At 50.2% G+C, this 24,198-nt stretch overlaps 2 protein-coding genes across 5 annotated transcripts in view; one reads left to right on the top strand and one right to left on the bottom strand.

Annotated features, from left to right (window-relative positions):
* Positions 1–24,198, top strand: part of rnf123 (ring finger protein 123) — a 108,891-nt gene that overhangs the window by 41,260 nt on the left and 43,433 nt on the right. For all 4 annotated transcript variants that reach the window (XM_085353627.1, XM_085353626.1, XM_085353624.1 and 1 more), the window contains exon 36: positions 3,049–3,133. In XM_085353627.1, the coding sequence (XP_085209753.1) occupies positions 3,049–3,133 (85 nt within the window). The remainder of the gene's footprint in view (positions 1–3,048; positions 3,134–24,198) is intronic.
* On the bottom strand, positions 9,667–22,137 carry amigo3 (adhesion molecule with Ig-like domain 3). The gene is made up of 2 exons (XM_085354778.1): positions 20,731–22,137; positions 9,667–9,807 (listed from the first exon to the last, which is right to left on the bottom strand). The coding sequence occupies exons 1-2, from the start codon at positions 22,135–22,137 to the stop codon at positions 9,667–9,669; spliced, it is 1,548 nt and encodes a 515-aa protein (XP_085210904.1).

The following is a 24,198-nucleotide window of genomic DNA, read 5'->3' as shown; positions in this document are numbered from 1 at the left end:
ATTTTCGATGCGCTCTGAGCTCATAGCAAATTAGAACAAACATCCTACTGAGTGATTTTGCAGAACTACCTTCTATCTATAGAGATGCTAATTATTTGGCATTATTGCAGCAAACCAGCCCATGAAATGGATGAAACATCGTGACTGGGTTCCAGCGCTACACGAGGGACCTGCTTCAAACATACCACCATGCCAATCAGATTACTTCTTCCATGTGAGGGTGAAGAGGTGACCCTCCTGGATAAGATGGTGAAGGTTTGCTGGGTTTGGTGAACAGTGTGTTAGTAAAACCAGAGAAGAATGAAACCTGCTCCTGTTAAATACTCTTAAGTCTTGTGCTGTTAAAATCGCTGTATTTTTTCAAAAGATACAGTAAATAATGTTAGTAGTGGGTGATGTCATGTAAACACTCATGATTTTGTGTGAACATTTTGTCATTTGTAAACTATAAATGACATCATCATTGTAACTGATGTGATGTTCTATAAAGTGGTTTCAATAAAAAAAAAAAAAAGAGGCAAAAATTAGTTTGTTTCTTTATTCAACTTTTGAACAGCGGGACTCAGTCAGTACATATTCAGTAAATGCAAATTATTTACACGGCAGTGCACTACAGGCATAAATCTAGACCCCTAGATAAAACATTATGGGTCATTCCCACAACCCACAGCTTTACTGTGTTCCAGCAAAGTATCCAATAGCAGTGACAACTCCTCCACAGTAGCAGGTGGGATTTTTCTGTTTTGAGGACGGCTCCTTTTCCCTGTCACTACAGATGGTCTGTTTATGTTTTGATCAAGAGCCTTTTTTGGGCAGCTGAAGAGGAGAAGTCTATCTTATGGCCAACCTCTGGCTGTATCTTGGTCATATTACCCAGCAAAACCCAGTATGCAGGTTCATCTGTAACAGTCCTTGTGCCACGGATCAACACTGTTGCTTCTACATTAAACAGAAGAGCAGTGACGTGGGTCCAGGTCTCTGCGACTCCGGCCTTACAGGTGCAGCGGGGGGCTTCAACCTTCCCTGTGATGCTCACAGTGACCCATGGCTGCAATGCTGGTTCATTCAGTCTTTGAGAGTGCAGGACCTGAAACACACACAGACAAAGTTCATTTAAAGACAAGAACTATGAGCCAAGGCCGACACAAATGTGTTTAATCTACTTTATCATAAATGTAACAAAGTGTTTAGAAAGTTAGCACATACATGTCATTTTTCATTTCTTTATGTGTCCATCTATAGAACGCTGCATGTTATAGTGTAAATCTGCCTGTTCTCTGTCAGAAACCTGCCTGCAGAAAATGAACCTAAAGGATGTAATGCAAGGATGTCACATCAATGCACTGAACTCGCTATGTTATCCACCCAACAGCCTCCACATGTTCTCACTGTAATTTCCCCTCATGAATGAATTTATGCTGCACTAATCTGAATGTTTGCAAGGAAATCAAACGCATTTCACTCGCAGTACTCGAGCTGACTTACCTTTGCTTGAATGACGACTTGTACGCGCTGATTCCACAGATAAGGTCCGAAAATATGTCAGGCTACGTCAGTAGCGGTTGGTCTTCAGGGTTTCTACTCCACGGCCGTGTTTCATACGGGTCCACATTTCCAATGCACGCTATTTTCTGCAAGTACCGCTGCTTCGCCTCTGAATGAAATCGGTCTCTATACAGTTCATTCTCTTTTGAGCTGCTTTTAAGCATCTTTCTTGTAGTCGTCGTTCCAACACAGTGTGTTTGGTTTGATTCGTAGACCCCGAAAATGGCGCTGCGCTCCCATAATGCATTGCGGCGTGACGTCAACTCCAAAGCCCTATCTTATAAAGCCTGATGCTAGCCTGAGTGTAGTCGGTCATCAGAGGGGGTCAGACATGCCCAAAATGACCATAAAGAATTATTTTATGCTGAAGTTTCCACTGATCTTTAAAAATGTCAAACGTTGCCACCAACAAGGAAGAAAATAAACCGTTTTGAAAGTCCATCCATGCATGATTGCGTCTACATCCTGCTTCCTGACAGAAATAGGTTTTTACCTTCAGCAGAAGCGTCAGCGTCCATCAGCAGGAGGACAATAACCACGTGTGGTTTCCTGCCTATTTAATTGGTTCTTCCAGCTGTTGGCTCGCTGTGAGTTCGTGTGATTCATTGATGGCGCTCAGCGGGAGGCCCTCACGCTCCTCCTGATGGAAACGTCGCTGTGCCATAACAGGAGCGGCGTGCTGTAACCTCACCTTTTCAAAAATAAACGTTTAACTCTGCTTTAGCCCAGCTGATTATTTCACTCCTGTTATCATCACTGCTGTGAGCTGATTGGACCTCAGCAACATCCTGACTCGCTCCGCCCACACAGCCACCGTGTTTATAGGGAGGTCATCGCCTCCTTTAACTGTGTGTGTGTGTGTGTGTGTGTGTGTTGTGGGGGTGGGACGCAGGGTACACCTGCACAGGTCACCCGTCTGTCGCAGCGCTGATGATTTATAGTTGGAGCCGACTGGAAGCAGCCTTCTTATTACCACCTGATAATGATAATGACACCTTTCCAGGTTATTTCTGGGATAATTAAATTGCAGGTGTGCGCGCGCCTTGCCGAGGCCTCCAATCAGGTGTGTGGGCCGGCTCTGATGGCAGGATCCAAGTAATACTGATCAGCAGCCCGTCTCTGCTTTAGACGCTCTGAAATATGATGACAGTGACCTGATCCATCAAACACCTGCAGGCCTGATCACACCTGCGTGCTGCTTTCATGCACGCAGGTGTGATCCAGAGCTCCGCCTGAACTCCGTCCGACCAGGACGTGCGAGGAGCACGAGGTTTAAAGGTTTAAAGAGTGTGAATGACAGACGGCAACAACTAAAAACATGGAGCGTGTTAGTGAGAACACGTGATGTCACGCTCTGTGAAAGGAGGGAGCTCAACGCATCACAGGCCAGGATCACTGATATTAGGGTTATGGGAATAACAATGAGAGACACGCCCCCTCAGCGTCCATCATCCGGTCGGATTCGCAGTCGTGCCACTCTGATGAACTCTGTTCCTCCTGCAGGGCTGGAGAGCGTGGACCACTACCCCATCCTGGTGGCTGTTACCGGCATCCTGGTTCGGATCCTGGTGGACGGAGACCGGCAGGGGTAAGACCTCCTCTCTGGTTCTGGCTCTGCTGGTTAGGGTCAGCCGGGGGCTCGGGCCACGGCTGCTTCTGCGTGTGTGTGCACCACTGACTTTTCAAATTAAGAGCCCTGTATGTGAGTAACTGCTTGGTGTTGGATCCTGTGTGTGAAACACTGTGTTCTAATGTGAGCTTGATAGCAGTCACATGATGCTCAGGCCTCCTGACCTCTGACCTGCTGACTAATCCATACGTGGCTCGGGGTCACAGTCAGTGATCGATAATAGTGATCGGTAAATGTCCCCAATCATCTCCTGACTGACTGCTGATGTCATCAGAGAAACCAGGCGGCGCTGGTGATGCAGGTGTGACGTCCACGTGGTTTTCATCATATTACTTCAGTAAGCAGAGCTCCTCCCACTGAAGCTAAAGCTCAGGTTTAACTCATGAAGGCTCAGGTGTGTCGGTCTCCTCAGGTGTTTGAGCAGGTAAACTGCTTCTCCGAGCTCAGTTTGGAACAAACTCATAACGCGAGGTTGTCGTCACTCTGCTGTTTATGGAGGACGGATGGAGTCGAGCTTACCTGCCGTGAGACGTCTGCTCTGCTGCCCAGGAAGCTCCACCCGAGCGTGACCGCGCAGCTGTTTGTTCAACCCCGCCCACCTGGGGCGTCACAAAAATGAGTTGTTTACAGTTCACGGTGGGGCGAGCGAGGCAGCCTGTAAGCGTGACGCTCAGGTGTGCAGGGGGACACGTCCAAATGACCTCCAACACTCAGCACGCCTCCGTGACGCCGCGGCTGAAATAAGAAGCTTAGTGTGAATCCAGGAAACCCTCCTCACTCTGAGCACCTGGCCCCGCCTCTCAGCACAGTGTCCAATCACTGGGTGTGCTTGGTTTTGATTGGCAGGTGCTGGCAGGGAGTCTGTGGCGCCGTTATCGGGGCTGTTCTGATGTGTCAGCGTTTTCCTGATGAACTGCAGGTCAAAGTGATGGCGGCGGGTTGCAAGCAGGAAGCTCACCGCTGAACGTGCAGTCTAAGACGAGCCGACGCTAAAAGGCGGGACTTCCTGTTTGCCTGGCGTGAGGCTGTGGGAGTCAGAGGTGTGATCTGTGAAGTTTTGGCGTTTTTGAGGCCTGATGAATGAATCCAGGTCACACTCGTTTGAAGTGCCGCTCAGACGCTCGCTGAGCTCGAATCAGCCGTGAACTTACTTCCTGTCTTCCCTCTTCATTTGCACGCCGCCCTCCTTCTGTCACCTCCCCCATCTTTATGTAACACTTCACTTTGTGTTGTTTTCACATCAAAGGTAACGCCGTGTTTTTAACAGGAATTATCATCTTCCTCTCGGCGCCGCCGCAGCGCGCTGAGTTTTTTGTGTCTGTTTGGCCCTGAGTTCCTGCTCTCATGACACGCTGCTGCTCAGCGCTCTGACAGGCGCGCTGCACCTGCAGGCGCTGCTCAGGGCGCAGTACTGCAGACGCGTCTGCATCTGTGTTTTTAGGTCAAGGTAAAGCAGAGACGAGGTCGGCGTGAACCCCGCTTCCTGTAAGCTTCCTCGGACGGAGCGTCTCCAGGTGGAGTCGTGACTGTAACTTTGATAAGTGGTTGGAGATGGATGAGGTTTGCAGAGTGTTGGGAGCTTGCAGTGATGGAGACCGCAGGAAGGCTTAGTGCCCGTTAATGGACTCTGAGAAACGAATAAAGGCATTAGCGTTGTCTGCAGGGGGCGGGGCCGGCTCCTGCCTGGCGAGGTGGAGGGAAACGGGGGATGTCCTCAGCCTGTTTAAAGCCTGGACAGGCCCCTCCCCTGTCACTTTGAATGAAATGTAATAAGAGCGAGTCTGAAAGGAAGTGCGGTGCAGAGGAGCTCTCATTAAGGAGACATCGATCCGATATTTGGATCGGTCCGGTCCTGACTCAGGACGCCGGGTCAGGCGTCGCTGTCCTGTGGTCACACAGCTGGAGGTTCATCAGCTGGTTAATGTCGCCTCTTCCTGCTCCATCTGTGAGGAGCATCGATGCCGTCACAGGTGTGTGAGCAGTGTGTCCTGATTTATGACATGAACCATCACTGACTTTTACTTTCCACAATAAAACACACCTCTCAGCTTTTATTTTGAAGAGCTGGACGTAAACGTGCCTGCAGGCTGTAAATAAACCACAGAAAGGTTCACACATGTTTCTCAGCATGTTTGACGGATGTTTGTTCATTAAGAATGATTTAACACTGTTCAGAGGACAGAATCAAATATTGATCTGATGCTGATACAAGCGTTGGTATCAGACTGGCATTCGTCCACTGGCTGCGCCTCCAGAAAAAGTAAAAGGTTGTGGTGCTTTTGGAAGTCAGAGCAGGAAGAAACAGCTGAGCTTACAGCTGTTAAACACAGAGACGCATTAGAAACTGTCCCGTTTTTAGCGATGCTCTGAGTGGAGCTGGAAGAGTGCCAGTCGCTGACTCGTTAAAGCAAAGAAGGCTTCAGCTGCTGAGCCTCTGCTTCACTCGGCCCTGAGCCCATGAAGGCCTGTCCTTCACCTCGCTGCTCCCATCACAGCGTCCGCATTCTAATGGTGGCTGTGTGCGCTCGAGCAGCTGACACGCCACATCCCATCGATGCTTCCGTCCATTAATGCAGGGTCCTCGCCCCAGCACAGATGTGTCAAACATGTGGCCCCGGGCCCAGAACAGAGGTGCAGCGTGCTGTGACATGTTTTGTTACATGGGAGACATCTGGAGATGTTTGCAGCGAGAGCTCGGACTTCCACCATGCTGGCTTCTCCTCATTGGCTCCCTGTTGGGGGCCTGGTTCTGGCGGAGGTTTCTTCCTGATAAGAGTTTTTCCTTTCCACTGTCACCAAGCGTGTGCTCACATGTCATCTGATTGTTGGGGTTTGTCTGCAGGGTCCGCACTGTTAGGTTTTGTATTGTTGATTGCCATTTATGCTTAGAAATATCTACTTATATATGCTTAGAGTTTTATATTAGTTGTAGATTGGTAGAGGTTTGATCCTTGATGGTCTGCAAACTTTGTGTGCATTAGAGAGCACTCTGGGAGCACGAGAGAGGTCGTACCTTGTCTTATTGTTTTATGGTAGGATTAACGTAGCTACGTCTGTTCTAGTCTAAGTGCTTTAACTGCTGGACTTCCTCACCGTGTTATCTAGGGTGAGACTACCCTCTTCCTGACCAAGGATGTTTGCTTTTGTGCTTTCATGTTATAGGACCCTTTGATCAGCAGTAACACACACACACACACGGTACTCTTTGTGTGTATGTAGACATCATATGTTAATGACCCTATGCATATTAATGTAACCTCAATAAAAGAGCAGTGTTACGGGGGAACAGACGAGAGCAACTGGGGTCAAGCGAAGGAACGGTGTCTGTCCGGTTCTCTCCCGTGCACGAGAAACATGAAGAACTTTGCCTACTTCGTGTCTTGCTTGCGGTGTAATTATATTGTCTTCAACATTCCAGCGAATAGGTTCAAGCTACAAACCTATCACGCACCTACAGCATAAACATATTTACTTATAAAAGCAGTGACAGCCTTTAAGGTTGAAGCATGAACAGCAGGCGTAATCCTGGCGTGTTTGGAAAGACAAGCGTCCTGTTTTCATTTGTTTTAATGATGTTTGTTCTTCTTGCCGTCGCCTGAAGCCGCCACCCCCCCCCCCACACACACACACACACACACACACACACACACAGGATCTCCATAAAGGCAGCACTGCTGCTGCTGCTGTGATTGATCGTGCTCGACTTGTGTGGACTATGAGCCTCATCACTGCCCACACACACACTCCCCCCACCCTGTGTTCACATCAGAGCTATTAACAGCCCCCCCTCCGTGCTCCATTGTGCAGAAAATCAGTGGTGCTAATTGTTGTCCATTAGCTCTGGCTGAGAGGGATCAGCAGCAGCTTGCAGCCTCCTGCAGATTAGATTGAGACCGAGGCTAATTAGCTTAGCAGCTGTGGAGCCTGAGAGGCCTGCACCGCGCTCTGGGATGGAGCTTCTTTTTTCCAGCCTGCAGAGATTTGCGCTGCTCGCTAAAAACAGGCTGAGCAGCTGGGTCAGCTTTGAGGTGACGGCGTGACTCGATACCACGGGGAAGACTTTGACCCCAAAAGTAATGATGAAGAAGATGAACGTGTTCTTTTCCAATTAGAAGTTAAGAGTAAACAAAATAAGAGCTTAAGACTGAAATGAATAAAAGCTCTTCACAGATTTGAAGGTGAAATGTATTTTAGACCAAAGGGTACGGCAAACAGCACGACGATGGCAAACAGCACGACGATGGCAAAAAGCACGACGATGGCAAACAGCACGACGATGGCAAACAGCACAACGATGGCAAAAAGCACGACGATGGCAAAAAGCACGACGATGGCAAAAAGCACGACGATGGCAAACAGCACGACGATGGCAAACGGCACGACGATGGCAAACGGCACGACGATGGCAAAAGGCACGACGATGGCAAAAGGCACGACGATGGCAAACGGCACGACGATGGCAAACGGCACGACGATGGCAAACGGCACGACGATGGCTAACGGCACGACGATGGCTAACGGCACGACGATGGCTAACGGCACGACGATGGCAAAAGGCACGACGATGGCAAACGGCACGACGATGGCAAACGGCACGACGATGGCAAACGGCACGACGATGGCTAACGGCACGACGATGGCTAACGGCACGACGATGGCTAACGGCACGACGATGGCTAACGGCACGACGATGGCTAACGGCACGACGATGGCTAACGGCACGACGATGGCTAACGGCACGACGATGGCTAACGGCACGACGATGGCTAACGGCACGGAAACCATTTCGTTATTGCCGAGAGCGTTATGGTAACGTGTGCTGTGAGTTAGCCGTTAGCTAAAACTGACCTCACAGCTGCTCCAACGCAGCCAGAAACACATGAAGCAGGAAGCGTGCAGCTCTTTGGTCCTCAGCTCTTCAGGCCTGAAACCGTCCGATTGGTCCTCCACTCCCCTCCTGGTCCACGCGTCCGTAATCTGCTCTGTCACGGCTCGATCTCCCGCTGAGCTCCAATTCATCTTTATCCAACTACTGTCCGCTAGCTGCTACGTTAATGATAACAGATGGCTAATGCTAGCGTGTGCACCGGCCTGGTTTCTGACGACCCTCCAGTTTGTGCACTGGGGCCGATCAGCCCATGTTTTTATGGTGAATCGTGTTTCCTGTGAAACGGAGCGAGTGCAGCCTGGATCTGATGGTCATCAATGTCTCTTCTCTCAGGGTCGAGTGAAAGCGTTTCACTGAAGCTTTGGTTTCTGGGGTTCCTAGTAAAGTGAATATCACGTCACGCCCAGCTGTACTTAAAGTTGTGGCGAGCAAGTGTTCGCGCTCACAGTCGGGCAGTTCACCGCCACACGCCAGCATCCCTGCCGTTCATCTCCACGCTGCTCTCAGACCTGCACGCCTCCGTAAACCTGACCTCCATCCGAAGGGCTGAACTTGTCTTGTTGATGCTGTGTGAACAAAGCGTAGCGTACACCTCGTGACACGGGCGTGCAGGCGCGTCATTGTAGCAGTGCAGAGTGGCGACGCCGGCTGTTCCGGAGAACGCTGCGGGGAGTCACCTGATGATGATGACGTCTTAAACAGAGCATGCTCAGAGCGTGAAACTGAAAGCAGCACGATCAGAGACTCAAACAGCAGCTGAACGTCTTTAATAAACACACGGCACACACAGACTTTATTGTCACGTTTTACTGAACATCACGTACGGCGCTCTCCGGGGAACCGCCATCACAGACATGGTGAGGTCAGGCTTTAATTTCTCCAGCAAACAAAGACGTGTTTATATTTGCAAACAACATGTGAAACAACGAATGTAAAAACCCTCCATGCTGCTCACGCTCACGAGCCCCAGATCAGTCGCCTAAAGCGCTTCGTACTGTAAGGTGAAGACCTACGATAAACAGAGAAACTCCAACAATCAGACCACGCCCCCATGGAGCAAGCGCTTTGGCAACAGTGGGAAGGAAAAACTCCCCTTTAACAGGAAGAGCCCAGTTATCAGCATTTAGTTTCGTGGCAGTTCTGTCACACCGAGCGTGCCTGTTCATCTTTAGTGTGACTCTCAGAGCTGTGAATACTTTACGGTGAGCATTCACTTCCCAGCATGCACTGCTTTGAGGCTGTGATTCGTCTGTGTTGGATAGTGTAGTGTTAAGACCACACACCTTTGGAGCAAGTTTGATTCCCTCCCAGTATCCAGTGAGGGTCCTGGCTCGGCCCCCATGCCAAACACCAAGCCTGGAATGGCGCGGCTACGTCTGCAGCCCGTCCGCAGCTCGGTCACGTCATCTGTGTGATTGTGTACGTGACCAATAAAGCAGTTTCTTGTGTTTTTGAAAGCATGCGGGTGACACGACACAGAGGTCCGACCTAAATGGAAGAACCAGGATTACAGCATCGGCTTTTTTCTGCGTCAGCTGACGTGAACGATGATGTGAAAACGTGCTTGTAGTTCTTAAACATCTAAACACGGTGTTCAAGACCCTCAGATGAGTCGCTCGTCGGTGCATCTGCGCGTACGTGCGTGTCGTTGCTCTGAAGCGTGCTTCTTGTCCTTCCCGTGGTCACGTGTCAGCGTGGAAATGAGGCTGGAAGGAGGCCGCGTGGCCCCGACAGAGGAGAAGATCTGAGGACGAAAAGAGGAGGAGACATTTTATCACTTTAAGGTTATCACACAGGGCCTGAACAGTTCACCCACAGAGCGCACACACCTGAGCCTGAACAGCCACGCCTACAGGGTTTTGACTCAAACCGCCCTTCACTTCTTATTTTTACAAGCCTGTGGGAAATACGTGCAGTCGTTTATTGCAGACACAAGCAAATGCAGAATGTTAGGCAAAGACAGAGTTCGGCTCTCTGGGGGGGGCTCTGAGCGGCTCTCTGGGGGGGGCTCTGGCGGGGTCTCTGGGGGTCTTCAGGAACTGTTCTTCAGGCTCCCTGAAGGACTCTCATGCTGTTCTGTCAGGATGATCCCACACTGCTTCAGTGATGTGGAGCTCTGTGTGTTTCTATCCACGTGTGCTTTGATGCACTGACTGTGTGTTTGGATCTTTGTCATGCTGAAACAAGCTGCTGTTTCCAGATGTTCCTGGCTGGTGGATCAGACTCTGATAGTTCATCAGTTTATCAAAGGTCTCCAACAGCACTGAAACCATGACAGAGCCTCCACCGTGCCGCCTCCTGACCTCCTCGTACACACTGACCGTGATGTGGATCCATCGTCCAGTTCTCGTGTCATTTTCAGACCTCTGCCTTCCCTCCCGTGTCCCCTCGTTAAGAACGTCTTCCTGACAGCCGTCCTTCACTGATCGTCTCTGATGAGACTTCAGTGAGCAGCAGATGATCAGCTGACGGTCCAGATCGTCTCTCAGGTCCTGTGTCGGGTCTTTCTGATCCAGTTTACCTGCCGTAGAGTTTGGGAATCACCTCGTTGGAGCAAAAATACAATTTGATGTTACATTGTGTTTTCTTTGGGATTTTACACAGATTGAATAAAAACATGGAAACAAGTGAAGCGTGTGTGTGACGGGCGAACAAAGAGCCTGCAGGAACCGTTTAAACGCTGTTATGTGCAGACAAACACTGGTGCATCGTAGAGTGAGGAGAACCTTTGATCAGCGCTGTAGTCCAGCGTGATAACAGCCGACCTGCAGACGTGCTCGGTGATCCTGACTGTGACAGCACACTTTGAAAGAGGCTCCGTGTGCTCTCATCAAGCCAGGAAGAAAAGCCTTTCCTCCGACACATGAACTAAACAGAAGCTCGTCTTCATACCTCTGGTCTATGTCCTCTGCAATGTTCCCTCTAAGCTGCGCGCGTGCACGATTGCGCACTGCTGGCACGTCTGTGCCCACAAAAAAAACAAATCTAAGCTGAATTAAAATTTAACTTTATCAATTCTGTTTTGCAGTGTTAGTCAGTGACTGGCTGCTCCCGTACGGGATCAGAACGATGTCGCCTCATCCCACAGTCCAGCCAATCACGCGATTCACATTCGTATATACGCAGCTAATCAACGTGGTTGACGTTTATAAGGAAAACGCTCGAAAGCCTGTGAGCAAAAACCAAACGCCGCCCTTTCCTATTGGTGGAAAAATGTACCATGTGGACCAATCAAAAAATGATATGGCTACATGGCCTTTAGTTATTTAGGGAGGGGGAAGTTTTAGGAGTGACGGCGTGTTTGAGATGTGAGACATTTGTGACGTTTAGCACAAATCTTGTGTAGTTAGTGTGTAGTTAGTGTGTAGTCAGTGTGTAGTCAGTGTGTAGTTAGTGTGTAGTTAGTGTGTAGTCAGTGTGTAGTTAGTGTGTAGTCAGTGTGTAGTTAGTGTGTAGTTAGTGTGTAGTCAGTGTGTAGTTAGTGTGTAGTTAGTGTGTAGTGTAGTCAACAGTGTTGTGTGTCAGAACAATGAGGAGACTGCTGAGTGTCACAGGTGTTACAGCAGTGACACATCTGCTGCTGTCAGGCCTGCAGGTATCAGGCTGTTGTTCTCCTTCATCTCATAGTGGACAGAAATTATTTTTGGAGCGGCACAAATAATCTGTGTGGCATCAGATTTGATGCAGAACAGCTGATTGTTCTGTAAATAGTTTGAAATGTTTATTAAAAAACGCCTTGGCTGCATTTTTAGGTAAACAGCTGCAAAACACTTTGTTTTCATAACTCAGTTACTTTTTTGAAGAAGTAACTACATAATTAATTGCCCAACATTGGTCATTATTTACTGTATTTGCAGACAGAGTTACAGACTCTCTCCCAGACCACAGACTCACAATACAGTCAGAGCTTTATGAAAGAATAAAGAAAGTTGTGTTTTCAAAACTGGAGTTCAAGTTATTTTTTCCTTCCAATAGTGTTAACATGCTGCACATGGACAAGATCTTTTTTACATTCTCATTGTCAGTGAGCTAAAGCAGTTAATGAAAAGTCGTCTAACATAAACGCTGTAATTTGATTATTTTAATAAACATGTAACTTGGATGATTGGATGCTGGCGTGACCACAGTGCACACGTCTGCTGTCGCTCACAGTGGTCCAAGGGACGCTCAGGGAGTTTGTGTGCTCAGACACATGAAACATTAGAGGGAACTTTGGTCCTCTGCTGGTTAAACTGGTCCGGCCTCGCGCTGACTGGTAACGAGCTGCTCCATCTTCGTGGGGTTTGTCTGTGCCTTAAAAGCGCTCCGGTCTTTGTTTCCTGAGCCGTGTCCCGGATGTTTGGATCTGATGTGTGATGTAAGAAGGAGGCAACATAATTCTGTGAGGGGGGAGGGGATGGGTCTGTAAAAACTACAGGCGTCACATGACATCCAGGAGGAGGGGTCTGCTCCGATGCTGCCCGTGAGGCTCGGACTCTGTCTCCAGGAAATGAACTGGATCCACCATTGGATTGGTTTTATTAACACATGCGACCGGCACCTTTTAAGCATTTCTCTCACTTTACATCCTGACGTGTCAGGCGCTCCGCTGAGCTGATGCCGTCTGTGATTATCCGTGCCTCACGGCGCTGATGAGGAGGCGGGGTTTGGTAGCAGCTCTGAATGAAGGAGCTGCTACCGTTTGCTGCTACCGCCCCCGGGTCGTTTGCTCGCCCGGGGGCCTGTAATCTGATCTGAAGAGCAGAAACGGGACTCGCATGTTTGGAAGCTCAGCCATGTTCAGATCACGGTTCATCTCCTGATTATTGATGAATATCTGTGATCATCAGCCTGCCAGACGGGTTATTCATCTGATGAACTCGGCTCGAATGTTTTTCCACTTTTGTGTTGTTTCTGCTCTGAGGCTCTCGTGGACTCTGAGGGCTCGCCTGCACATTTAAAGAAATCACATCTTGTGTAATTAAGGCGGTATGAACAGTAAACACAGCCTCTGCAGGGAGTCTGCCCCGGCTGGTCCAACATGGTGGCGTTAGTCCATCAGACCGCCGGTCAGCTGCCTTGTTGGGAAAGCAGCTGAACAGCAGCCACAGGACTGGATTTCCTCTAATAAATCAGTCGTTTGTGACTCTGACAGATGAGCAGAACAGAGCTGCTGTAATGAGCCCCAGGTGCGCTGCTGTTAGTGTACCTGCACCAGCCGGGAACACTGACGCACGAGCGGAGACCTGAGGACGGAGCTGATTGATAAAGTGATCAGAAACTCAGGTGAAACATCTGGATCCATGAATGATTGATGAGGTTCAGGCCGGTTCAGCTGCAGAGCTGGATTCTTCCACGGGGCTTTGATTCACTCTGCCTTCATCAATTTTTCATGGCAGATGTTTTAGGAGAGCCTCAGGAGGAGGAGCCTCAGGTGGGAGCTCGTTCCAGATGGCTGACTGAGGTTACCCTACTGTCGTGTAGATATCGTCATGCCTGCACTCTTGTGTGTTGCTCACAGGAAACACAGCGCACTGCTTCATTCAGGGAACACTCATCGCTTTAGGCTGACTTCCTGTTGTCAGTAGGTGGCGCTGCAGAGCGAAACATCAGCGAGGCCTTTCGCTAAGACGACAAATCAGAGCTGTGTGTTAAAGTGAGGAAACTGGAATCTTGTAATGATGGAGTGAAGGAGGCCGACTGTCTCCTGTCAGCTGGACTCATCCACGGCCGTTAGCTGGGAGCAGATTCGTGTCTGACACATAGAGCTGGGCGATAGAACGATAACGATATGTATCGCGATATAACTTTTACTCGATAGAGAAATTAAGCTATCGCGATAGACCTCGCCGCTCTTGTCCTCTTTAAAAAAAAAAAAAAAAGAAGGTCAGCCAATCCAAATTAAGTAGCGCAGAGCCGAACCAATCACAGCCGCAGCGTCACGTCGCGTGACTTGTTACGTACAGCACAAGTGCCAAGCCGCACATGTGTTTGTTTGGGAAGCAGCCAGCGCGTAATGGAGGAAATGAGTGTGCCGACTAGAAAAATCAACCGAGCGTGACCGAAGAGAAAACAGATGATGGTTCCAATGCCGGAGAGATTGTCGAACGGAAGAGCCATAGAAGTTCCGTAGTGTGAAGGTATTTCGGCTATTTCAAGTCTGACAAAAAACAGAGTAGCGTGCACTGTAAATGTGCCGAAAGCAAGTCTGGAAATACAATAAACTGGTGCATGCGTCACACTGTGCGCCACGTTATTGTTTCGGTGAAATGAATTTCTACAATACTGTTAATTCTACTCTCTGCAGTGTTTAAATGCTTACATATACACACAGTTACTGTCCCTCCACACATACGACTCGGTTCTGCTTCTATGCCCCAGCTTTGTTTACTTTTTCCCACCGAGGCTTCTAGACTTCTGATTGGCCAACATTTCTGCACGGTTAGGAATCTAGCGCCACCTGCTGCTTTGGCATGTTCATAGCAGCGTTTTCCTTCATTTCTCCCTTTATGTGTGGACGGGATTATTTTTTAAAACGAAAACGGAAAATCTCAGTTTTCAAAAATACCCGTGTACGTGTGGACGTAGCCTCAGTCTCTGACTGGAAGCGCTAATTCGTCATTCGGCTTTTGTCAGACTAAAGTAACTGTTAAAACTGTTTGAAAAGCTCAGCTATACAACAAGGAGAGATTGAGAATTTCCTTTTAGTTCTCAGTTTATTTGATATTGACAAAAGTTAGTCAGTTTTGTCTGTTCTTCTGTAAAACAAACTAAGATTTATTTTTAGAATTAATATTTTGTTTCTAAGTGGAATTGACAATTTAGTCTGTTTCATTTGTTCTATTTTGAAACTTAAACGCTTTAGCGGCTGCCTTTTGTGTAGTTTGCAATATTTGCCTTTATTTATCTGAAAAAGTCTCATGTTCCTTAAGTACATCTACCCTGTTGAACTTATTATGGGAAATAAATATTTAAATAAAAACAAGCTGCTGATTATTTCACATTTTACTTGTGAGCAACGGCACATTTAAATCTTACAAATATAGTTATTTGGCTTATATCGTGATAGATATCGTTATCGCCTGAAATGAAAAAAACATATCGTGATATGAAAAAATCTCATATCGCCCAGCTCTACTGACACAACAAGAATATCCTCCTGTTCACGAGGCTGAGCATTTAAAATAGGGACGTGTAGCACTTCCTGTTTTGCTGCAGCTAATTTCAAGCTCAGAGCTTCAGCTCACCGACGAGTCCAGTCTCAGCGCGAGGCAGTAATTCAGTACAGCTTTATTTAAAAGGCACCACATCAACAGTCACCTCCAGGTGCTTCAACCTGTACCACACCGTGACCGCTCAGCTTTCCTCTCTCAGCAAACGAGGACGTGTTTGTATTTGTATCCAGGATGTGGAAAACTGCTGAAACTACAAACGAGCCCCAACAATCAGACCACGCCCTATGAGCAACACGTTGGTGACAGTGGGCACGAAAAACTCCTTTTAACAGGAAGAAACCTCCAGCCACACCAGGCTCAGGGAGGTTTTCAGATCACAGCGTCGCGTTGCCCGCTGCTTTCTGGCATCTGCACGCCTCGCTTGGCCTCAGCTTTGCAATGCCGCCATGTTTGCCACGGCTAACCCTCCAGAACCGTTGTTGCTGGAGTCCACCATCTGTTCATGATTCACTGCTCATAATAATCCTTCTTTGTCTGATTCTGGGCTGATTTAGCCCCTCCCTCTTTTAGACTGACTTTCTTCTGATTGGCTGTCCCTTATGGAGGTGGGTGGAGCTTGTGTTGTGTAAGCTCTGCCCTGCTGTCACAAAGGCAGCCTGAACTTCAGTGTAACTCCTCGTTCCCCGACGTAAACGCAGCTCAAACAAACTCGGCGATATCCCAGGAAGTCGCAGCAGATCGGGACGTTAGGCTGTGAAGGTGCTGCTAACAACGAGCGCGGGCAGCAGCAGGATGTTTGGTCCTGAGTCTGCTCGCAGAGTTTTGGTGTGTCGTGCTGATCCAGCGAGCTGCTCGGGGCGCCGCCGCCTCACTGAGCGCGAGGGAAGACCTGCTGAATATTTGATGGCTGCTCTGCCTTCAGTGTTACATAAGAGCACCACATCACTGCTGCTCCCACTTACGTTAACCCCTGAGTGGGCAGGAGATGCACAGCAGCCAATCTAACCTTCTGATGAGCACTCCACTGCTCATCATCAGCTGATTGGAGCGCTGTGATTGGCTCGTTTCAGTCCCGCCGGCTCTTTCTCGGCCTGCGTGTATCTCACAAACCCCAGCTCAGAGCCTGCAGCGCTGCCCGGTAATGATGAGCTGTGATTGGACCGATTCGTCAAACGGTAGTTAACGCCACCTCCGGTGAGACGTGAAAACGGCGCTTTGGAAGGAAACGATCTTAACTTATTCCACAAAACAATCCTGAGGCTCGGCTGATCCCGGCGGTCCGAGCTGCTCGTTTGGGGTTGTGGTTCCGCCTGCGGCTGGCGTCTGCGGCCTGTGGGAGGATGACGGCGGTGATCTCGTGTGTGTGATGGGATGAATCGGAGCCCGTCTGTGTGGTTCCGCTCGAATGTGTCGAGCTTCTTAATGAAGTGTGAAAACTTCCTGCAGGCTTTGACGGGTGCCATCCGCCCCCCTCCACCTGACTTGCCCGTGGTGCTGGTGAGGTGTGAGCTGATTGGCTGCAGCCAAACGGCCTTTTCTGCGCTCCCTGAAGGACGTGCAGAGCAATCAGCAGCTTCAGCTCGTTTCCTATTGTGTTGATTTGAAAACAGCGTGAAGAAAATGGTGTGTGTGTGTGTGTGTGTGTGTGTGTGTGTGTGTGTGTGGGGGGGGGGCACAGCACACCTTGTGAAGTATAAAGGGGATCATGTAAAGAGTGTGTGACAGGAAAGGCTGACTCTGTCGCTGCTTGTTCAGCCAGGCGGCCGCGCACACCCTGAGAACATGATAACTGAGATGCCTCAGAGGTGGCTCTACCAAAAATCTGAGATGTGTTTGAATATCAAGAGCTTGAGGTCAGAGGTCGCGGTCTCTTGTGAAGAGTTCATGACTGTCCTCGCTCGATACACAGATCTCGGCGCTGCGATCAGCGTCACAGTGCCGCCCAGAGGAAACATTAGGAGAATGATTCTCAACGAGGAGCTGCAGGTCGACCGCGTCACCCAAGGAAAGCTGTCTGCTGATTGGATAAGCCTTCAGCCCCCATCCCGTCGCCGGCGACAGGTTTTTCCAACGTTTCTTTAAAGTACCGTAACTCTTGAATGATTTGCGCATCTTAAAAATCCCAGCGGTTCCTGAAAGCAGTGACGCCATGCTTTCCGCTGATATTAGAGTCCTTCGGGTAATCCCAAGCACTGCGTCACAGCGGCCCGAAGACGAAGGTTGAGAGAGACGAAGGCGCACAGAAAACTGACGCTTTGTCAGACATCGTTTTTCTTTCTTACAATGATTTTATTTTTGCTGTTTTTAGTGTTTTATATAAAAATAAGAGTTGCTGGATGTAAGCCCTGATAACAGGGTTTCATAGAACATTGTTTTATGCCATGTTTATTTCATGTATGACAAACACTGCCCCGCCCTCTTCCAGCACCTGTAAAGCAGGTGTATTTGAGGCTTGCAGGACATGCAGGCAGAGCAGGCTGGGTTTATTATCCACTCAGGAAAATGTTGCATAAAAGGAGCACGAGTGTCAGCAGTGCGATGTAGGCCTTTGGCTACAGACTGAGAGGAAGTGTACCGGGGAAGAAAAGAGATGCCCAAAAACAAACCACAGGGTCAAAGGTCACATACTTGTTGTTGTTCAGACTGTAAGTCTTGTAATCATGTACAGTCTCTCTTTCCGCCTCTTTGAGTAAAAACTGTAACATTTCAATTCAGTCCTTTTCTGTTACTAATCCTGATTACGCTCACAGTAGAGAAAGAAGCTACCAGATGTGGAAAGACGCAGCAATCCTGAGGACGGGGACAAAAGCTCACAGCTGATTTTATGACACTTTTACAGCTAAAACAACCAAATAATTCCAGGAGGCCTGTTTAACTTTATAAAGGATAAAGCAGCTTCCCCAGAATCCCACTCTGGAGCGATTCTTTGTGTGTGCGTCAGTCTAAGGGCCGACCTGTGGAAGCTCAATAACTCGAAGCTCTGCCAATAAGGAAGCTGCATGAACGACATCATTTCCTGGTTACGTGCAAGCAGAAGGCGCTCGCAGTTTTTAGCAAAAACAAACAATCAGCTTTAAGTTCTCCAGCGTTTACGTCAATCTCGCTTCACCGAGCTTTCTGATTGGCAGAGTGTTTCACCTTATAGATGGTGGTGGGAACAAGCTTCCATACCAACCTCCTCGCTCTTACTCTGAAAGGTCAGCGACTGCTAGCTGGTGCTGCAGAGTCTGGCTTTGATATCATGTAAACAGGGCCAGTGTTGTCCTGTACAGAGACCTGGAGAGCAGCGTGTCACCAGGACACTCAGTCATATAACACTCGTTCCAAGGAGCTGCAGCTCCAGCTGTAACCTGAAGCTTCCCTACTGTGACTACGAGTTTCCATCGGCTCCTCTGCTCGCCACAGAGCGCTCACGCTGCTGTCGCCTACATGCACACTGGGAATAACGATGCTAATGCTAGTTAGCACGTTTATGATCAGCTGTTGTCGATCGCTCTGACCATCCTCAGATCTTGAGGTCAGCTCGTGATGCTCATCTGTAGTTTAGCCCCCCCCCCCCTACACTCACTCACTCACTCACACACACACACACTCACTCACTCACTCACTCACTCACACTCACTCACTCACACTCTCACTCACTCACTCACTCACTCACTCACACACTCACTCACTCACTCACACTCACTCACTCACTCACTCACTCACTCACTCACTCACTCACACTCACTCACTCACTCACTCACACACACTCACTCACTCACTCACTCACTCACTCACTCACTCACTCACTCACTCACTCACTCACGCACGCACGCACACTCTTTAATGACAGTAGGTGCTGCAGGTGTCCCTGTGGGGGCAGCGAGGCTCTGACCTCGGGGTTCGTAGTGACATATTGACGGCTCATGATAAATATTGATCCACGGTCCTGCGGAGGTCTTACCCCACGCCGGCGGGCTGTCCTGCTGTCCCTCTGATCCAGCTTTCAGAGAGTGTTTCCGAGGAGGCGCCACGCTGGCTGGTGATTATGATGGCGGTGGAGACGCCGCTCCAAACTTGGTCAGAGATGTTGTTTAACAAGCAGCTGCAGTGAAGTGTGTCTGTGGCGTCTCTGATTTCACGTGTGAAACATGAGAGCGACTCTGACCACGCCCACACGCTCGCTCTGAAGCGTTTAGATGACTTTGCTGAATGAAATGCTCGCAGCGGCCCTCACACTCACACCTGTACGATCAGGGTTTGTTTTATCTGTAAAATGATCATTTCTGCACGCGATGAAGAGATTTTCAAGGTTTCTGACCAGAATTTTATAAACATTAAGAAAAAACTACTTGAGCAAAAACACCCAATAATAATACAAATAGCTGCTCATTTCTGTGTTTATTCAGACCTGTGTTTTCTGTCTGTGCAGTGGTAAAATAACAGGATGAAAATGGGATGTAAATTAGGGGAATTATTAAAAAGAAAACGTGTGTGTATAGAAGTAAAGATGTCTGTATATAAATCTGAATGCGCGCACACACACACACACACACACTGTGCAGAGGCTGAGTGCTGGTCAGAGACAATAACAGCAGTGAGCTGGGCAGTGCAGATACTCGGGTTTATTAACACACAGATGCAGAGAGGACGACACACAGGAGGAGGAGGAGCAGTGAATACAGTGAGGACAATAACAGAAACACGTCTGTGCTGATTGGCCTGTCGGTAATCACATGACTGAGGCAAAACAAGTTTCACAAAGTTCCAACAATGGCCCCGCCCCCTGAATGAATCATTCCAGCTGATGTTTTTATTTATTCATCTCTATAATTCGTGATCTGACTGATGATGACAGTAACTGAACTCCAGAGTGGAGGGAGACGAGGAGGAGGGGCAGTTTCTATTTTTACTGGCTAAAAGCTGCTCTTCTGTGGCGTCACGCGGTGACAGGGCTACAGTGCGACTGGCTCTACGAACAGAAAGAAGCTGAAAGGCTCTACAAAAGGTCTCTCACCTCTGAGCGAGACAACAAGGCATCGTAAACGTTTGTTAAAGGTACAAGCCGTGCTTAAAGGGACAGCCGTGCGCTCGGGTGCAGTCCGTCCTCGCACCCCGTCATGCTATCTTTGGTTTGAACTCTGCGGCCCGTCACGGTGCGCTGGTTGGGTGCGGCGGGCTCGTCTGCTCTGGAGGGTTTTGGTTAACAGTATCAATCTGTGAAATTGCACTTGGATGTTTTGGATGAAAGCCTCGCCGTGGCCTGTGGGTCCATGCCGGAGTTGTGCTCAGGTGGAGGAGGAGGTGAGGGGGAGTGAGAGGGGAGTGGGGGTGGTGCGTTGCTATGGCATCATGATGGGCGTGTCTGAGAAGACAGACATAATGGAGTCTGTCTCCCCCGCCCTGTGCCGTGGCTGTTGCTCTGCCCCTAGCAGTAACCCTGGCCCCAGGTGTCCCGGCCCTGCCCTCAGCCTGCCATTTTGCTGCTCTCTGATTGGCTCCAGAAACACCACATGCTTGTTGGTACTGACCTTGCGGCCCGGGCCCTCCGTGCTGGCCGGCGGGGTGGGGGTGAGGATGGAGGACTGGGCGCTGCCCGCCCCAGCCTCGTTTCCCAGACTTGGGGTGGCCGTGGCCGGGGGCGGGGCTTTCAGACATGGAGGGCAGCGGCAAGGCGTCAGGTAGAGGTACATGAGCACCAGCACCAGGCTCACCACGCAGCCCAGGAGGGTGGTGAAGCCCGTGTTGAACGGTTCCTGGGGGTCGTTGCTATCCGCCAACACCGTGACGTTGACCTCCCATGTGTCGTTGCGGTGATGCTGCCGGTCCTCCGCCAGACACCAGTAGATCCCGGTGTCCTCCTCGCGTGCCGCCATGATCTCCAGGCTGCCGTTGGAGAACATCTTTAAGGACCCGTTATTCCCCGGGGGCAGCACCGACTCCAAGCTTGGCGACACCCAGAGGAAAGTGATGGCGTGGCCGGAGAGAGTGGTGGCACAGTGCAGCAGCAGCGCTTTCCCCGCCGTCACAGTAACACTCCTCTTCTGGGTCACGGCACTCAGGTTGCACTTCTCCAGGTAGCGTCCATGCTGGAGGAAGCGCACAGTGCCTCTCGGGTTCCCGTAAACCAGACAGACGTGCTCCTGCCTGAAGAAAAGCAGCGACTCAAACTCCTGCTGCTCCCAGGACCGGAACAGGCTGTACATGGGGCACTCGCACCACAGCGAGTTGTTGTGCAGGTAGAGCCCCTTCTGCAGCGAATGGGGCAGGGCCAAAATGTCCTCCAGGGGCAGTTTGGACAGGCGGTTTGAGGACAGGTCCAGCAATGACAGGTGGGGGTGGCTGTGCTTCTGAATGGAAAAGAAGGGGAAGTCTGTGAGGCGGTTGTGGCTCAGATAAGCCTTGCGCAAGTTTGTCAGTCCAGCCAGAGGTCTGCCCTCCACCCGCGAGATCCGGTTATTAAACAGCAGCAGCTCCTCCAACCCTGACAGCTCCTGGAAGTAATGCTCCTCCAGAACACAAAGATGATTGGATGACAGGTCCATGTTTCGGAGCTGAGCTCCGGACGAGTTTCTGAACGCTCCCGGCATGATCGCTGTCAGCTGGTTGTGGGCCAAACGTAACGTCTCCAGTTGAAGAAGTCCTTGGAAGGCGCCGTCCTCCAGCTGCGTGATGTGGTTGTGGCTGAGGTCCAGGGTGACGGTGGAAACCGGCATTTCTCCGGGAACGTGTCTCAGAGTCAGGGTGGTGCAGCTGAAGATGTCTGCGGCGCAAATGCAGCCGCCCGCCCGATAGGAGCCCCGAGACGAGGTGACGGCAGCGTGTACGGGGCTCGGCCGGTGCAGCTGCAGGCACACCAACAGCAGCACAGCAGCCCGCCACGCTGTCGGAGAGTCCACAGCCTGCAGGAATTCCGTGTGACCACCGACGTGCGACATGATGCCACCAGCGTGTGTCCCTTACTTTGAAAGAGCCTCAGTTTGCTGTTCACATCCTTCGTGCGCCGCGATTCATCTCATTTTGGCGTAACATGGTCGACACGTAAACACAGAGCAGGCGGAGGAAGCTTGCTGTTGCTCATAGTGTACGAGTCTGTGCGCGTCCTTCACTCTGAGCCTCTCATCGTCTCCTCTCAGAGCGTGGCTGTGGAGCGCGCTCAGTGTGCCTCCAGGCTGTTTGTTTGGTCTAACTCGGTTAATGTTGTCCACCTGCCAACCCGGCAGACGCCAGGAGAGGAGATGCCTAAATGGGTTATGTGAGGTGGAGGCGTCCCAGCACAGACTCCCTCTGTCAGTGATCCAGGTGTGCTGCGATGTCAGAACACCTGTCCCTGTCGTCCCATTTATCACACAGAAAAGTCAGAAATCACTTCCTGTCTCCTCCTTTCATCCCATATCTGCTCCGTGGGCATCCTTCTTCAGCTCTGCTCGCTCCGGGAGTTTCCTTTCCACACTCAGTCTCTGCTGCTGTGACGATGGTGAGCTCCGAGCGCCTCAGTTTGATCCTGGGATCAGACTCTCAGTGAGGTCGGCATCCCGTCTGCTCCACACTCGTCCACCACGCCGCTCTGCTGCTGCCCTGCGCTGTCTCTGGCCGCACTGAGCGCGCTCCTCGCTGCTCCCTCACAGATGTTGCTGTGTGTGTGCAGGTGTGTGTGTCAGTCGCTGCTGCCTCCGTCTCTTGACTGCGCTCGGCTCAGATGTGAGCTTCGTCTGTCGCTTCTGGTGCTTTCCCAGCTCCACCTCTCCTCCTCCTCCACTCTGGATTAACCCTCTCTCTCTCTCTCTCTCTCTCCTCCTGCTCCTCCTCCTGCTCCTCCTCCTCTCTGTTTTTGCTGCTCTGCTGCTTTCCGTCTCTTTTTGTTTCAGGCTCACACTTTGTTTCCGTCTCCTCCCTCCTCCTTGCTCCTCTCTCGGAGGCGCCGTGTGTTTCCTCGGAGGAGCGTGAGGAGCAGTGAGATGAACGCTCCTGTGATTTTACTCACAGAGTCAACAAAAATGATACTATGATCATGGTTTGTGTGATGATCAGGAGGAGGCGGGGCTCCAGCATTTCAATCTATGACACCATGAATACTTTGTGGCTCCTCCCTCCATGAACGCCATCTCCTCCGGGTTGTTCTCAGCCGTGTGTGTGTGTGTGTGTGTGTGTGTCCCTGTCTTTTGGTTTTCAGTCACAGTGTGTTTTATGCTGATTTGCTGTCACAGGATTAACATTGCGCACACACACACACACACACACACACACACACACACACACACACACACACACACACACACACACACATTCAGACACGCAGAAACACACGCTCGCGCACACACACGCATGCAGATAAACACAGACACACCGACACACACATGCAGCATGCGCATACACTACAGATACACACACACAGACGTCTGAGCCCGGCGTCTCCGGGTGGCGTGCGTCCTGCCTTTCTGCTGTCGTTGCCCCGCCCTGCAGGAGGACGCAAGCTGATCTCAGCCCAAGGTTAACATGAACACGAGCCCTTGAAGAGCTGAAGCTGACCTCTGACCTCTGACCCTGATCCTACCCTGCTGGACGTCCTGTAACGTCCGACTGAAGCAGCTCCACACAATAAAAACTTTATTAAGTCCAGCAGCAGGTAGAACACGGCGTTCTCTACCACGCACTGCTGTCATTGGTTAGACTGTGACACGTGACTACTGATGTAGTGTTTATTCATCTATACTGAAGCTGCTGAAGGAAGGATGGATGTATTAGAGGTGAAGTTGAGGCTGAAGTCAACGGTGTGAGGCCATGGCTGACTCGGCTGTTCTCCTGACCCTCCCAGACGTCCCGTTTCCTGTGACGTTCCTGTTCATGTGCTCCGTGTATCATTAGTGCCATAGCTCTGAACACGCTGCCCTTTCCTGGTTTATTATTAACGAGGGAACACGATGGACTCAAAACACAGCCGGCGACATTTCCAGCTGAGCTCTGTGACTCAGTTGTGTGGATGACGGCAGCCTACAGGA

The sequence above is a fragment of the Diplotaxodon limnothrissa genome, linkage group LG5, assembly GCF_057381915.1.
Source record: "Diplotaxodon limnothrissa isolate DT_005_m linkage group LG5, D_limnothrissa_male_GT1.1, whole genome shotgun sequence".
Classification (NCBI taxonomy): Eukaryota; Metazoa; Chordata; class Actinopteri; order Cichliformes; family Cichlidae; genus Diplotaxodon; species Diplotaxodon limnothrissa.
The sequence above is the reverse complement of the archived record's forward strand: the minus strand, read 5'-3'. Positions and strand labels throughout refer to the sequence as shown.

Excerpts from the sequence above, each read along its gene's own strand:
- amigo3 (XM_085354778.1), bottom strand. The coding sequence starts at position 22,137 with ATGTCGCACGTCGGTGGTCACACGGAATTCCTGCAGGCTGTGGACTCT. Across the intron at positions 9,808-20,730 it reads CGGAGGGCCCGGGCCGCAAG|ATCTTCTCCTCTGTCGGGGC; the intron begins GTCAGTACCAAC and ends TTTCGTCCTCAG.